The 17,201-nt window shown below is 33.7% G+C and overlaps 2 protein-coding genes across 5 annotated transcripts; both read right to left on the bottom strand.

Annotated features, from left to right (window-relative positions):
• Positions 1-1,712: 1,712 nt before the first annotated feature.
• Positions 1,713-9,759, bottom strand: LOC112733081 (putative disease resistance RPP13-like protein 1). Of its 3 annotated transcripts, none has more exons than XM_025781950.3 (5): positions 7,049-9,759; positions 6,479-6,690; positions 2,956-3,178; positions 2,361-2,437; positions 1,713-2,140 (listed from the first exon to the last, which is right to left on the bottom strand). In XM_025781950.3, exon 1 carries the CDS (start codon positions 9,606-9,608, stop codon positions 7,065-7,067), a length of 2,544 nt encoding a protein of 847 aa, XP_025637735.2. In that variant the 5' UTR covers positions 9,609-9,759; the 3' UTR covers positions 1,713-2,140; positions 2,361-2,437; positions 2,956-3,178; positions 6,479-6,690; positions 7,049-7,064. The 3 variants fall into 3 exon arrangements, with proteins under 3 accessions (XP_025637735.2, XP_072069460.1, XP_072069461.1); XM_072213359.1 differs by having other exon boundaries at positions 2,361-2,469; positions 7,049-9,757; XM_072213360.1 differs by lacking the exon at positions 2,361-2,437 and having other exon boundaries at positions 7,049-9,735.
• A 1,301-nt stretch (positions 9,760-11,060) lies between these two features.
• On the bottom strand, positions 11,061-16,787 carry LOC112733073 (putative disease resistance RPP13-like protein 1). Of its 2 annotated transcripts, none has more exons than XM_025781940.3 (4): positions 12,931-16,787; positions 12,299-12,512; positions 11,770-11,948; positions 11,061-11,328 (listed from the first exon to the last, which is right to left on the bottom strand). In XM_025781940.3, the coding sequence occupies exon 1, from the start codon at positions 16,292-16,294 to the stop codon at positions 13,724-13,726; it is 2,571 nt and encodes an 856-aa protein (XP_025637725.1). In that variant the 5' UTR covers positions 16,295-16,787; the 3' UTR covers positions 11,061-11,328; positions 11,770-11,948; positions 12,299-12,512; positions 12,931-13,723. The 2 variants fall into 2 exon arrangements, with proteins under 2 accessions (XP_025637725.1, XP_072069353.1); XM_072213252.1 differs by having other exon boundaries at positions 12,935-16,781.
• Between the last annotated feature and the right edge of the window lie 414 nt (positions 16,788-17,201).

Below are 17,201 nucleotides of genomic sequence, written 5' to 3'. Positions count from 1 at the left end.
AACCCCCTTCTCTTTCTAAGAAGCTCCCTCATTTGCTCTCTCAAGTTTAGCAACAGCTCCCTTCGACGATGACCCCGGCAACCGCCGATGGATGCTTCGACGACGGCAACAAGGCATGGCGCGCAGGGACGGATTTACATTGAACTGTGTGGGGGCAAGTGCCCCCATTGAATTTCATAAAATTTCACGTAGAACACAGAAAAAAATATTTGCTCCCATTCAATAAATAAATTTGACCCCATTAAGTTTTTTTTTTCTTGGTTCACACTCTCCAGTATATAAGAAAGAAATAAAAGGACCCAAAACATAAACATTAATCAATAATGAATATATAAAAACACAAATATAAAACACATCAATTAAATTTTAGGAGATAAATCTGTTATCATTAGAAGTGGATACACTATAGATAATGTTAAAATAAAATTATTTTTTATTTGTTAATTCAGTGCTTAACAAATAAAAAAAATTAAATAAAGATAATGAAGAGCCAAAATTTGACTTTATTAAATATTTTTTATTATAAAAGATTAAAAATTTATCCATAAAAAATATATTTAGCTTAATATTAATAAAAAATAAATATCTAAATTATTTGAATATTTATAAATGATTTTAGACTTTTTGTATGTTTATGTAATTAAATATTATGAAAGAACTTTTCTTATAAATTGCCTATATCAAAATTTGTAACAAAATTTTAAAATTTAATCAATTGTTGAAGAAAGACCAAAAAAAGGATAGATTAAAAATAAAACAAAAGAAAATAAACGTTGTCTGAAATCAAATGACTTAGTTTTTAAAATGAAAAAAATATTTTTATAGAAATGAATTGAGACTCAAACAAAATTATTTTTTATTAGTTTTTTTTTAAATTAGTTTTAGATTTGCCAATAACAACAACATTATTTAAAAAAATCTTTTTCGCTATAAATATTATAAAAAGTCGATTCGTAATCATATAGGAGATGAATTTTTAAATGATTATTTAATAACATATATAGAAAGAAAAATATTTAATTATATTAACAATGAAAAGAAAATATAAAACTTATTTAAATTACTATTTTAGTGTTTAAATTTATTTGTTAGATAATTTGAAAACAAATTATATTTTATAATAATAAAATATAATTATAAAAATTATTGTCATATATATATGCATTGCCCCCACTAATAAAATTTTCTGGATCGTCACTGATGGCGCGCCTCCTTCTCTTTCTCACTCTGGCATCTTGGTTCTTTTCTCTGTCTCTTTTTCTTTCTTTCATTCAAAGGGATGTGTGTGTTAGAAGAGGATTAGGATTTGGTTTGGAAAAAAGAAGAATAAGGGTATTATAGGGATTTTACAGTCAAAATCTGAATTTTTTGACAATCAAAATGGCTATTTATTCTATTTTAAATTACATAAGACAATTTAATTTTCCAAGCAAGTAACAACGAAGCTAAATGATTGCATAGTTGATGCAATTCTTTGAGCAGTCATATTAGAACTGGTTAAGGTCATGATGCTTGATAATTGCAGGTCTGTTGTAGATTACTTGTGGAAATGATTTTGCTATAGTGGTAGGCTTAAACTTGTACTAGAATGAGCTTGGCAATGTTGATGCAGATGGTGATGAACAAAGGTCACATTTTCAATCCCTATTCTCTGTAGCAACACTACATTACTAAATTACCAAACTTTGCACATTGAAAACAGAACACATTGATTTGACAAATACCTCATCAATTGAAATAGCTGCTTGAGAGAATAATTGACGTATTAATACACAAAACAGTAGAAGCAATCAAATAATAGAAACCGGAAAAATAAAAATAAGGACAAAACACCAAAATTTTAAAGTACAAAACTCTCTCAATATCAAATAAGGATACAAGAGAATTACACAAATCATACTTACAATAAGTCAAAACAACCAAGCACCAACATATAAATGTAAACCTAAAAGATGAAAATTTTACAAAAGCCAGAGCTACTTTGCGTGCGCAAGTCATATCTCACCTTCCAAATCTTATCGTCCAACCATTCAGAACGAAAAAGTACATCCAGAACTTGCTAAGCTGCTATCGAACTTTTAACTCAATCCAACATTGAAGCACTCCCCAACTGCAGATTTATAGTGACTGCATAATCAACCTAAAAAGAAAAAAAAATTACTATTCTAATAACAATATGGTAATGAAAATTGCGGTCCATTACATGGAAATCAATCCATACAGAAGTGCATATTATTCGAGTATGATCACAAAATTGTAAAATTTAAATGATCAATTTAGTAAAAGCATGATCCTCTTCATGAAATGTTGGAACAAAGAGCAATCAAGTATTAAACTAGATGTGTAGTTTAAGAACTCACATAATTTTCAGAACCAGAGCTAGTAAGCTTGACATTCGCAGCAGAATCAATAAGCCCTCAAACACTCAAAGCCAGACCTAATATTTTTTTTTTTTTTCACATGAGATATCTTCAATAATGAAAAAAATTTCAGTTTGCAAATGTGCGAGATAACGAAGTTCCAGACAAACCTTAGAAATCAATGTTACCAAACAATTCAGAAGTTAAGGGATGGATTTAAATGATCTCAAAACATTTCAAAACTTTTGTTGTTCTTATTGAAAAAATTGAAAAAGGTTTAGACTTTTGTTGGTCTTAATTGGAGAAAAAAATATCATAAATTATGGGTATTAAGCTTAAAGTTGTTCAGAAAAACGTTGGGTAAGTAACTAGAAACCAAAAAAATATAATAGAAGAGATCGAGACTAAATTAATCTTTTAGGATTAATTCTATAAGAGAAAAATACTTTTATAAGGTCAAAGTTGTTTACTTGTATTAGAGATTAGAGATTAAAATTTTATTTTAAAAAGACTAAAATTTTGAGTTTTTTTTTAAATCAATCAAAAAAGAAATTTTAGTTTGATAATTCAGACACAAATGCTTTGTGAGAATTACCTGTGGGAGTTATAGACGAGGATGGCGCTGACCGTGGTTCCAAGAATGAAGAACAAAATGAGAAAGCAAAACAAAGAATTATTGCGCATCTATGCACTAAAAGAGATTCCAGTGAAAGTGCTGGATGAAGAAGATACAACTGAATCTGTGAAGGATGATGGGAAACAAAGCTTGAAGATCCCAGTGGGATTGCTTGATGAAGAAGTAACATTAGAGTTTGAATCTGCGAAGCATGGTGAAGACATGGTCATAATACTACCAAGTTATAAAGAAAAAAATTTCAATATACATAATACACTCGCTTTAATAACCATATATATTGCAGCTATCCTCTTTAATAAATTCCAAAAGATCAAATATTCTATCACAATACTTCTTGAATAATTTGAATTCCACTGCAGCTTAATATATGTACAGAACATTTTCTCTTGGTATTAAAAATAGCTTACTATAGGCATCTAATAATATTAACTTTATCCAATGATTCAATCTATGGATAAAAAGGTTAACACAGCAATAACTTGATCCTTCTATTTTGAAAGCTTGTACACCTCATGCATGCTGATTCTTTTACTGTCCTACAAGAATCTTGCAACACAACAACTCTGTAAATTCTTTCCACAAATTAAGCTATCATTTAGTTTTTCTCTGTGGAAAATAGCAAAAATAAAATTATAGCAAGGAATAGAAAAATATACCTACAACAACAAAAGCTTTTCAATCATAAGTGCCACTACTCTAACTTTCTCCATCATGTTCTTGCTTTTTAATAACATCTATCTATTCTTAATATATAAAAGTTGATGGATAAGTTTACCCACATTACTTTTAAGATATCTTTCTTCTCCTATTAATGCCATGTCAGTAACATCGCTTACTTGGCAAAACTTTAGAATCAACCATTCAATTTTTGCCAAATCAACTGTTATTTCCAAATCAGCAAAAAAATAAAATATACATAGAAATATAAACAAATTAGGCGTTAAAATTACCAATGACAATAATTAGAAATTAATAGTATCTAATCAAATTTGTAACCTACAAGAATCTATATCTTTATATTTTACTATTATAAACAATACAATAAATTTATAACCCTAATAATTAATTTATTAGTTTTTATAAATAACTCATTAAATGTAATAAACATCCATATTACAAATGTCATACTAATCTATTAATCATAATAAATTTTACGTTACAAATATTCAAATTCCATACTATTTGAAATACTTATATAAGTCTCTTATCACTATTTCTTTAAATAACATTAAATTTAGCACAAAAAATTATTTTCGTACTACACAACATCTCAAACTTACTCAATAGAGCATTATTCTTTTTCGCATAGTTCGTCTATGGAAAACATTAACACTCACAAATGAATAAGAGTATCTTTACTTAGAAATGATTATATTAAATGAAAAAGTACAAAACAAACATATTTATTGTATTTTTAAATTAAATTTACGAAAAAATACTTTAATTATTTTTGTTTTTTATACTTTTATATTATTTTATAATACTTTATATATAATTGTATTTTAATATCGTTAAAATTATATTTCTTTTAATATGATATTCATTGTTCCTTTTTTAATAACTTAAAAAAATGTAATCAATTTTTTTAACTAATTATTACCTATGATTTATTAACACTACAAAGAACATCTCTTCGTGTGATTGTGAAGAGAAATATGATGAACATATTCAAACATTTATTATGAGAAGAAAAAGTCTATACTATAAATAAATTTAAAATAGAAGATGCAAATGATTTGTATAGACCAATTAAAAGTACAATAGAAACAAACTTTTTACTCACAACTGTTGTGAAAAAAATAAAGATTTAATTTTGAACATTTTCCAACACTATTTTGAATTTACATCACTTGAGACATTGGGTCAAAGAAAAATATTAATAGTGTTACGTTGGGTAACCGGAGGTTAATGGATTGGATGGCGTTGGTTGGCCCAATCGTTTGAAAGAGGAGGCCTTCGAGTGGATCTGCACTTTAGGGGCCTCCGCCCGACTTGTGTACGTGAGAGAATGGGGGTGGTACCTGCAAAGACACTCCAATGCCTAAGTCAGCAAGAGTGTAAGCAGGTCTAGAGAGTATTGAGACTTAGAGATACCTAAGAGGTGTCAGGGTATTTATAGTGGTGAACCAATAACCACCGCTGAAATAGTTCCGCCTTTTAAGGTGGATAACCGTTCCTTTATCTTAGGGAGGTTGAGATATGGCTCCTGGAAGTGGGTAGAGAGATTTTAGGGGCAGTTACTCATTTGAATGAGTGATTATCTGCCAGCTAATCTTCGTTCCCGACTTCTTTAGGGTTAGTCGTGATAGGAACCGACTTCATAGGGAGGAGGTCGGTACAAGGCGAAGCTCAACCTTTTTGGGTTGGGCCTTTTGTTGGGACCTGGGCCTTTTGTTGGGACCTGGGCCTTATCGTTGGGTCAGGGTATGAACAAATAGGTAATTTCACTTTATACTATTTCAATTATTCTTATTAAAAATAACTTATTAAAAAAAATCTACACATTTTGTTCTTTTTATTGTAGATGTCATTGGAAAATTGCATGTACATCAAAAGATTAAGGAGAAAAAAAAAACCATACAAATTTAAGACACATCTTCTGAAGACATGCAAATGGAACAAACAACACAATAAAAAGTGCATACAACTCAACAATTCATAAAAAACATACCTTCACAAGAATCTATGACAAAAAGAAGAAAGCAACAACTCTAACAATAACCAATAAAGAACGAATGCCACATAAAAAGACTAAATTCATCAACTAAAACAAATGCAAAAATCAAACCACCAAATAAATATGTCACTTTGTACAACTTCAACATCTAAATCTTTTGTACTACTAATTATTTTAAACAAAATACCTTTTAAATTTAACTTTAGTTTACATATATTTAATCTAATTCTACAAAGGTGAATGCTATGGTGCCTAAAAAGTGGTGCTTATTTACCAAAAAGGTTAAAAATTAATATTTAATTTAAAAAATATAAAAATAAATTATTTTTAAAAATTTAAAACTTACCATTAGACAAAAGTTAGACAACAATTGATAGGCACCATAGAATTGGCCTTCTACAAAACATAGCCATTTTTAATATTTATTATATACTACCATTAATTTATCGCCCGCGCATGGCGCAGGTCTCATTCTAGTTAAGCCAAAATCAGAAAATGCTTCTGGTTCCAACACCTTAATCCATCTTAGTATTAGAAATAGCTTATTATAGGCATCTACTACTATTTATTTTATGTAAGATTCAATCTATGAACAAAAAACTTATAAACCTTATGCATGCTGATTCCTTTCACTATCCTACATGAATCTTGCAACAACAGCTAACTCTATGATCATAAAGAATTGACAAAGACAGAAACATAATTTTGTAACTATTTTCTTTCCACAAATAAAGTTATGATTTATTTTTTCTCTGTGCAAAAAGAAAAAAAGAAAGAAAATTAGAGAGGAATAGAAAAATATACCAACAACAACCAAAGCTTTTCAATAATGAGTGCCACCAACTTTCTCCATCATGTCTTTGCTTTTCAATAACTTGAAGCCAAAATCAGAAAAAACACAGTTTCTGTTGCCCAATACATAAATCCAGCTTAATTAGCACCTCAAATGAACATAGAATTAAATGAAGATGTATAGCCAATGTATAGGATTACATCTCGATATGTGCACAAGCTACCTGCAGAAGATTGTAAAAATATTAAATTTGATACCTCCATTTATTTAAAAATAAACACCCAACTGTTGGATACACAGAAAATGCCATTTTAGGATAAAATATGAGAGTTAACAAGTATTACAGATAACAATGACTGTTTCCGAGAGTAAGAAAGGATATTTCTTTAACTAGAACTGCAAACTGAGAGCTTTCCCGATAAACGAAAGAAAAGAATGCAAATTTTCCAGTTGGCATATGAGTTCAAGTGGTTAATGTTGTTTAAAGAAAGAGAAAAAAAATTGACTTGGAGGAAAAGGAAAATTATGCATGTGTGAATTTAATTGTGGTAGCATGACAAACATGAAGGTTAGAGAATTACCTGCTCAGAAATCTACTCAGAAAATTTGGTTGTCATCGACTTGAATGGTGCAGATGTGGGAAATTTTGGACCAAATTTGTTGATGCTTGTTCTTGCAGTGTTCGCCCAGCAAATGACAGCCATAAATTTGAAGTAGTAAGAGAGAGGGAGGCAGTTTTTCTCCTGCAATATTCTCCAGCTTATGACACCATGAAATGTGTAATTGTTGGAGAGAGGAAGGCAGCTTTTCTCCTTCCATATTCTTCAGGTTTGGACAGTCTGAAATGTGTAGTTGTTGGAGGGAGGTGAGGCCGAGAAGCTGGTTGCACTCCAATGTCTCCAGATTATGAAAGTCATGGATATGTAGAGTGGTAAGGGAGGGAAGGCGAGGCAGCCAACCCACCTCTGGGTATAACTTTATGCTCTCACACCGTAAACCAGAAATGGTGAGATGAGTGAGGTTGTCCAAGTTGCCCAACCATGATAGACCCCTCACTTGTTCCTCACATTCTCCTACCCTAAGCTCTTTCAGGTTAGGCGGCAAACCTCCCTCTGGCAACCTACAAATGTTTGGGCAACCTCGTATGTCAAGATACTGTAAATTTGGGAGAAGACTATTCATGCCACGTGGTAATTTGCCCATTCCTGTTGGCATTTTTTTCAGATGCGTACGCCTTATATTAAGATGCCGCAAATTCACAAGATTGTACATGCCATTGGGCAGCATAGTCAGCTTTGAACAGCCTTCTAACTTCAAAGTTTGTAGATTGCACATGTTGCATAATGACTGCGGCAATACCTCAATACCACTCCCAGAAAGACCCAAATAACGCAGTTGAATCAATTTATCTATTGAATCAGGAAGTATATTGAGTCTATCAAAGGACAAAACTCTCAAGTATTTATTCTTTGACAATATGTTACCTGGTAACGTTGCGGGTTCTTTCCGGGTATAAGCTCCATGTTTGATATACAACAATGTCCTCAAAGATTCTATTTTACTAGAGGAGCATATTTTTTTAGGAATTGAGTGATCGTATGACAAATGATGAGTTAGAATACTCATTTCTTCTTTTTCACCAAGTTCTTCGGAGAATTTATAATAAAGATCTCCAGCAAGAAAAGTTGCCAAGTCATGCATGAGATCATGCATCACAAAATACTTTTCACTATATTGGACCCGCTTGAAAAATAGTCTTGAAGCCAAGTGAGCAAAACACTCGCAACCAACTTCTTCTAAAGTCTCCCCCCTCCTTGGTGGTCGTAAAAGATCTTCAGCCATCCACAACAAGATTAATTCATCTTTATCAAATTCATGATCTTTGGGATACAACGAACAATAAACAAAGCAGCGTTTTAAATGAGCAGGCAAATGATAGTAGCTTATTAACAATGCAGGAACGATCTTACTGTCTATCATAGAAAATTGCCAAATATCACTAGATAGTACTTTATTCCATTCCCCAGCATCATGCTTTGACCGCAACATGCGTCCAAGTGTTTCTGCAGCTAACGGCAAGCCATCACACCTCTCGACAATCTTTCTACCTATTCCTTCCAGTTCTGAGCTCCCATTTGATTCAGGAAAGGATGCATTGTCTGCAAAAATAGACCAACAATAATCATCTGACAGTTCCTTGAGAGGGTAAGAGTAATAGTGTCGGACTATTCCACAAACATTTTCCTTGCGGGTAGTTAGAAGAACAGCGCTCCCCTTTCTCCCATGGTGAAAAGGGGTGATAAAAGTATTCCACATGTCAGCATCTTCACTCCAAACATCGTCCAAAACAATGAAGAACTTCTTTTCTGACAGTCTTTTCTTCAAATCTTGTTGAAGTGATTCGAAGCTGTCAAGACTACAATCACCTGAATTGATCTCCTTTATGACATTCTTTGTAGTCTCAACAACATCAAAATTTTCAGAAACACAAATCCATGCTTTCGGATCAAACTCCTCCATCAAAGCCTCATTGTTGTAGAGGCATTGTGCTAAAGTAGTTTTACCAACACCGCCCATACCAAGAATAGAGATGACGGACAAGTTATGATCATTGTTGTCATTGAGCATCCTGATTAGTGCCTGTTGATCACCATCCCTGCCGTACACATTCCCCTTCACAAGAGAAGTGGATGGAGGTCTCCATGAGGAGCTACCCGTTGGAATCTCTTTGAGACCAAGGCTATCTTTAAGTTTCTGAAGATCTTCTATTCTTTTAACCATCTCGTTTATCTTAGTCACTATCTTCCTAACAGATAAATTAAGGCGGAGAGGAAGGTGAACGCGTACCTTTTTGCGAATTTGAGCTTTGATGAAGACACGATCCAGCAAGTCCTCAGCAGTGTAGAGAGCATCCCTGAGACTATCAAGCCATTTTCTCACACGATCGTTTCCAAACTGCTTCTGCTCGGCATCAGCGGCCAGAGCTTCTGCAGCCAAGAGAGCAGTCTTGAGCCTCTCAACCAACTTTCGGTCCAGCTTCTTGCTCACCAACGAGTTGACAAACTCAGGTGAAATGAGCCTGTTAAGAACAAGGCTGATGGAGCCAGAAACTAAAGCTCCAACAAAAAGTGCTTCAGCCATGATATGATACAGATCTCAACAACAGCAAATGAATCAGTGAGTGATTGGATTCTCAGAATGTAAGGAAGAGAGAGCAATATTGCAATACTGCTTGCTAGGTATTCAACAATAATAAAAGGCATATAAGCGAGAATATACTTCATTTCTATATTCTTCTTTGAAAGTTGAAACACAATATTCAAATAACAAAAGGGTGACCAACCGAAACTAGTCTTTCTGGAAATTAATTAACTATATAATTTAATGTAGGATCACCATCATATGATATCAATGCATATCATTGTTAATAACAATAATGGATAGTATGAGATTAAAATATGTTGGCATTTGGCAATATAGCATAGACATTGACTTCAAGTGGTAGATGCCTTCAAGGTTACTCTTCTGTGTTTTTAATTCCAAGAGATGCAACAAATTAAAATTGCAACTTGAGGAAGGTTTCAGACTGTTTTCACAACCCTGCTAATATTTTAATAAATAGCTGAATAGTTGAAACATTTAAATAGGCAAATAATTGAAATGATTATTAATTTTAAATGTTAAAGAAGAATGTGAAATACCTATTCAATATTCACATGTATAAATAATATTTTTTTTCTTTTTTACTAGAGAAATGATATTCCTAGGCAACAACTAATATTCTATGTTGGCGACTCCTTTAGCAAATTAACACTTGAATCATGTTGTCAAATAGAATATATTTTTAGTCATTTTGTCATTACTATCTATTGAGACTATTTTTTGTCAAAATCTGTATTTTTTGACAATCAAAATGGCTATTTACTCTATTTTAAATTACATGAGACAATTTAATTTTCCAAGCAAGTAACAACGAAGCTAAATGATTGCATAGTTGATGCAATTCTTTGAGCAGTCAAATTAGAACTGGTTAAGGTCCTGATGCTTGATAATTGCAGGTCCTTTGCAGATTACTTGTGGAAATGATTTTGCTATAGTGGTAGGCTTAAACTTGTACTAGAATGAGCTTGTGGCAATGTTGATGCAGATGGTGATGAAGATGAACAAAGGTCACATTTTCAATCCCTATTCTCTGTAGCAACGCTACATTACTAGCCATTTGAAAAGGTTTAAAATACAAGTGCAGTTCAATCATTGAGAAATTCAGTGTTTAATTGATGCTCTAATACATGAATAAGGTTAACATAATCCATTATGCTTACTTTTCAATAATACATCCCTGGTAGAGATCATTTCAGGGGAAAAAATTCATATCAATATTCTCACCACAGATTCGCCAGTTGAACAACACGCATGGCAAAGGCAGTCTAAAGATTTGCTCAAATCTACATCACATCACACAGCAGTTCTTTAATTTGCGATGAAAGATTTGCTCCTTCCAATCATTCAGCATTACTCTGTGACTGTGTGTGTATTTATTTGAGTTATTTAGCTTCTATTTAGCTCACAGTCATTGCTTGTCATTGAAAGATATAACAAATCAAAGGCATCTCTTTAATACATTGCAAAAGTATAGTATTGAGTTCATGTAGTTCTCTTTCTGGATCATGAGATAAAAGGATATCTAATATTCATAATAACATCAGTAATCTTCTATCTTATTTTTTCTTTGAAAAAACAAAAGTAAATGTGGAAAATGACTGCATTTCTGTTGCTTGTTTTGACTGAAACTGCCATTCAAGATCCAATCCAGAACTGCAATTCTCTCATGGCAATTGCCACTTGATCCTCATTGTATCTCCTGAAACACAAATTAAAAAACAATTCAAGACTCAAGTGTTTGTCATCACAAAAGCCACACACACTTATTGTTCTACATTCTCTCTTTTCTTATTTATTTTTTGTACTCTTTTTAGTAATGCAATTATGTGAAAACCTCATGAACACAACTTTGGATCATTGGTTTGATTTTTGAATCAGCAGTGAAAAGAAATGACATCTCAAAAACAGGAAGTCAAAGTAGAACTAGAGCAGTTATAAAAGAAAAAATTCAATAAACATAATACACTGACTTTACATGACAATAACCCTATATATTTGTAGCTATCCTCTTTAATTAAGTCCCAACAGATCAAATATTCTATGACAATACTTTTTACTGAATAATTTGAATCCCATATGTTAGAATAATATTATTTGTTCCGATCTTATGCAGCTTAATATAGGTACAAACTACACATACCAGATAAAGATCAATGAGTGAAGTTGATAGGAATGAAAGTGTTGTCTGATGGCATCTCTACAACTTCACCTTCTAAGGACTATTTCAGGTACAGGATTGTCATCTTTCAATGTGGAAATCATATTCTTTGACGGCATTAGTTGTCACCTTGGGAAATCTGTTTGACAAAGTTTCCAAATCTAGAAAGGAAAAAATAGTTATTATTACAGAACCTTTTCTCTTACTATTAGAGATGTCTTATTATAGGCATCTATACTACTAATTTAATCAAATGATTCAATCTATGGACAAAAAAGATTACACAGCAATAACTTGATCCTTCTATTTTTAAAGCTTATACACCTCGTGCATGCTGATTCCTTTTACTATCTTACATGAATCTTGCAACACAAGACTCTCGGATCATAAAGAATTGGCAAAGACAGAAACACCATTTTATCACTCTTTTCTTCCACAAATCAAGCTATCATTTATTTTTTTTCTCTGTGAAAAAAGCAAAAATAATACAGAGAGGAATAGAGAAATATACCGATAACAAGAAAAGCTTTTCAATAATAAGTGTCACTCCAAATTTCTCCATCATGTCTTTGCTTTTCAATAACATGAAGCCAAGATCAGAGAACACAGTTTCTGGTTCCCAACACATCAATCCAGCTTAATTACCACCTCAAATGAACTTAGAATTAAAATGAAGATATATAGCCAAAGGTATAGGATTACATCTCGCTATGTACACAAGCTACCTGCAGAAGATAGTAAAAACAGTAAACTTGATTTGTCCAGTTGTTTAAAAAAAAAAATCTCAAATGTTGGATACCCAAAAAAAGGTATTCCCTGTCTTTCAATTTTAGTTTTCATGGGAGTTCTTATCTTCTTCTTCAAATGCTGTTTTTTGAAAAATATGAGACCAGTTAACAAATATTACAGATAGCAATGACTGTTTCTCAGAGTAACAAAGGATATTTCTTTATCTACAACTGCAAATAGAGAGCTTTCCTGATAAGTGAAAGAAAAGAATGCAAATTTTGTTGTTGGCATATGAGTTAAACTAGTTAATGCTGTATAAAGAAAGAGAAAAGTTCTTTACTTGAAGGAAAGGAAATTTATGCATGTATGAATTTAATTGTGGTACCATGACAAACATGAAGGTAAGAGAATTACCTACTCAGAAATCTCTATTCAGAAAATTTGGTTGCCATTGACTTGAATGGTGGGAATGTGGGAAATTTTTGGCCAAATTTGTTGATGCTTCTTCTTACAGTGTTCTCCTAGCAAACGACACTCTTTAATTTGAAGTAGTAACAGAGAACATGGCAGCTTTTCTCCTGCCATATTCTCCAACTTTTCACAGAATGAAATATGTAATTGTTGGAGGGAAGTGAGGCAGAGAAGCTCGTTGCACTCCAATGTTTCCAGATTTGGAAAGTGAAAGAGACACAGTGTGTTAAGTTGAGGCAACGAACCCACCTCTTGGAATGACTTGATGCTTTCACAGTTAGAACCATCAATGGTAAGATGAGTGAGGGTGTCCAAGTTGCTCATCCATGATAGACTTCTCAACTGTTGCTCGCAACCTCCCACAGTAAGTGACCTTAACTTAGGCAGGAAGCCACCCTCTGGCAACCTACAAATGTTCGGACAAGCTCGAATGTCAAGAGACTGTAAACTTGGAAGAAGACTATTCATGTCAAGTGGCAATGCCTCTAACTTTGAGCACCAGCTAACATCGAGATGAGTCAAGTTGGGTGCAGCCAATCCTTCTCCCGGAGATGCCACTAATTTGAGGCATTTAGAGATGGTGAGATGTTGAAGAGCAGCATGTGGTGGCCCTGACATTGAAACTGATTCCAAATTTGAACACCCTCTTATATCCAGATTCTTGAGATTGGGAAAGGCATCCAATAACAATGAGGTCAGTGAATCACAGCTGTGTTCTATTCGTAGCTCTACCAAATCATACTTCTGCTGTTGTTGCTGGGGGAATTCCAGTTTGCTGCAATTCAAGATTGTGAGCTTTTGCAATGATTTGGGTAAACAATTTCCTGGAAAGGATATAGCAGACAAACACCCTGAGAATTTCTTGGAGGGAAGTTAGATGGTTGATGACCAATGCATACTCCAACACAGATTCACATTCACTAAATGATAAACTGTCTCCATCAAGTGTCATCTCTTTACCCCATCCTTGATGACCTTCTTGTATTTCCAGTTTGCTCACTTTCAAAACATCCAACGAGGAAGAAACGATCCGCATTAGCACACTATTAAGCATACCTCCCTTTAACATTGGACAATCGTTTATTTGAAGGCTCTTAAGCTGAGGAAAAGCTTCTGAGTCAGGTAAGCACCACTCCTCCCAACATGGCATGTTATCAAACTCCAAAAGCTGCAATGAGGGAAATAGTGCAATAGGCGAAGAATGTTGATAGCTTTCATTCTTGTAAAACTCCATGCCAACACTCTTGAGCTGTCCGAAATCATCAATGCGAAGGGACTGAAGAGATGGCAGCTGTCCAAGTGAAGGCAGCAAGTAGCAATTGTTGCAAGACTCTAGAGATACACTAGTCATATTTTGGTATGAACAATTCCCCACCCAATTTGGAAATGTTGTACCCCTGTATCCCCATATTGTCAACTCTTTCAAGCCATTGTGCGGTTGCAAGTTATCCAGTATATCTCTTTCAGTTTGTGTGTCAGAAACCATATCATCACTTGAAGACCATTCCAACCATAATTCGTCAATGTGCTTCTTATCTCTTACCTTTGCATTCCTTGCCTGATTGACATAAATAACATTCTCCAATTTCTGAATCCCAAATGATCCATGAAGATTTGGAAGCCCTCCTAACTCTTGGATTCCACTATCTTCATTCTTGCCTACGATATAGTTGCTTAAAATGTGCAACTGGTTCAATTTGCTCATTCCCTTTGGCATTTCTTTTAGATGAGTACCCCATATATCAAGATGCCGCAAATTCACAAGATTGTACATGCCATTGGGTAGCATCCTCAACTTTGAACAATATCTTAGCTTTAATGTTTGTAGATTACACAACTTGCACAGTGACTCCGGCAATGTCTTAATCTCAGTCTGAGAGAGATTCAAATAGCGCAAGTGGATCAGTTTGCCCATTGAATCAGGAAATACACAAAGTTCATCAAAGGATAAAACTCTCAAGTATTTATTCTTTGACAATATGTCACATGTTAACCTTGTGCTTTCTTTCCTAACATGAAATTGAGCATTATTGATAAACAAGAATGTCCTCAAAGATTCTATACTTTTAGAGGAACAGAGTTTTTCAAAGATTGGATAATCGCATGACAAATGACGAGTCAGAATCCTCATCTCTTCCTTTTCACCAAGCTCTTCTGATAATCTACAATAAAATTCTCCAGCAAGAAAAGTTGCCAGGTCATGCATGAGATCATGCATCACAAAATACTTCTCACTGTATTCGACCTGCTTGAAAAATAGTCTTGAAGCAAAGTCATCAAAACATTCACGACCAACTTCTTCCAAAGTTTCTCTCCTCTTTGGTGCTCGCAAAAGATCTTCAGCCATCCATAGCAAGATTAATTCATCTTTATCAAATTTATGGTCTTTGGGATACAATGAACAATAAACAAAGCACTGTTTTAAATAGGCAGGCAGATGATAGTAACTTATTAACAATGCTGGAAGAATCTTACTATCTGTCACAGGAAATTCCCAAATGTCACTCGATAGTACTTTATTCCATTCTTCTACATCATGCTTTGAGCGCAACAAGCGTCCAAGTGTTTCTGCAGCTAAGGACAAGCCATCACACTTCTTGACAATCTTTCTACCTATTTCTTCAAGTTCTGAACTCCCATTTGATTCAGGAAAGGATGAATTGTCCGCAAAAATAGACCAGCAATAATCATCTGACAGACCATTGAGAAAGTAATTGTTATAATTTTGGACTATTGGACCAACATTTTCCTTGCGAGTAATTAGAAGAACAGTACTTCCCTTCCTCCCATATTGAAAAGGAGTAATAAAACTTTTCCACTTGTCACCATCATTACTCCAAATATCGTCCAAAACAACGAAGAACTTCTTTTCCGACAATTTTTCCTTCAAATCTTGTTGAAGTAAATTAAAGCCGTCAAGACAACAAACACCGGAAGTGATCTCCTTTATAAGATTCTTGGTAGTCTCAACAACATCAAAATTTTCAGAAACACAAATCCATGCTTTCAGATCAAACCCCTTCATCAAATCTGTATTGTTGTAGAGGCATTGTGCTAAAGTAGTTTTACCAACCCCGCCCATACCAACAATAGAGATGACGGACAAGTTATGATGATTGTTGTCATTTAGCATCTTGATTAATGCCTGTTTGTCATCATCCCTGCCGTACACAATCCCCCTTTCAAGAGAAGTGGATGGAGGTCTCCATGAGGAGCTACCCGTTGGAATCTCTTTAAGACCAAGGGTATCCTTGAGTTTCTGAAGATCTTCTATTGTTTTAACCACCTCTTCTATCTTGGTCGCCATCTTCCTATCATACAAATTAATTAAGCTAGGAAGTCATCAGCAAGTCATCAGCAGTGTAGAGAGCATCCCTGAGACTATGAAGCCACTCCCTGACGAGTTCGTTTCCAAACTGCTTCTGCTCAGCGTCAGCAGCCAGAGCTTTGGCAGCCAAGAGAGCAGTCTTGAGCCTCTCAACCAGCTTCCGATCCAGCTTCTTGCCCGCCACCAAGTTGACAAACTCAGATGAAATGAGCCGGTCAAGAACAACGTTGGCGAAGCCAGAAAGTAAAGCTCCAACAACAAGTGTTTCAGCCATGATATGATACAGATCACAACAACAGCAAATGAATCAGTGAGTGAATGGATTTCCAGAATGTAACCAGAGGAGAGCAATGTTACTGCAATAATGCATGCAACTTGCAAGGTCTTATTACTATTCAACAATAATGGGCATATAACGACATATTATGAAGGTCCCTCTGCAAAAAGAAGTTGGCATCATGCGGAAACTTGTAATAATGGTTGAAAGTTGAAATATTTAAATAGACGTATAATTAAAATTACAAAAATACTTTTTGTACACTAAAATTGGCCACCAAAATCAGTTATTATATATTTATGTATAAATATATGTATTAATTAACACATTTTTAATATATATTTTATATTTTAACATATATTTTTTATTAGTGACTGATTTTAATAGCTAATTTGAGTATACACATAACATGATTGTTAAAATTATTACTAAATTTTCCAAGCAAGTAACAATCAGGCATCAGCTAAATCATTGCATAGTTGATGCAATTCTTTGAGCAGTCAGATCTGAACTTGTTAAGATCATGATGGTTGATAATTGCAAGTCAGTTGCAGATTACTTATGGAATGAATTCACTATAGTGGTAGGCTCAAACTTGTACTGGAATGA

The sequence above is a fragment of the Arachis hypogaea genome, chromosome 2 (assembly GCF_003086295.3).
Source record: "Arachis hypogaea cultivar Tifrunner chromosome 2, arahy.Tifrunner.gnm2.J5K5, whole genome shotgun sequence".
NCBI lineage: Eukaryota > Viridiplantae > Streptophyta > Magnoliopsida > Fabales > Fabaceae > Arachis > Arachis hypogaea.
Note: the sequence above shows the minus strand (reverse complement) of the source record. Positions and strands in the feature narration are given on the sequence as shown.

What these genes read in the sequence shown, in the direction of transcription:
- LOC112733081 (XM_025781950.3), bottom strand. Translation starts at nt 9,608, where the DNA reads ATGGCTGAAGCACTTTTTGTTGGAGCTTTAGTTTCTGGCTCCATCAGC.
- LOC112733073 (XM_025781940.3), bottom strand. Translation starts at nt 16,294, where the DNA reads ATGGCGACCAAGATAGAAGAGGTGGTTAAAACAATAGAAGATCTTCAG.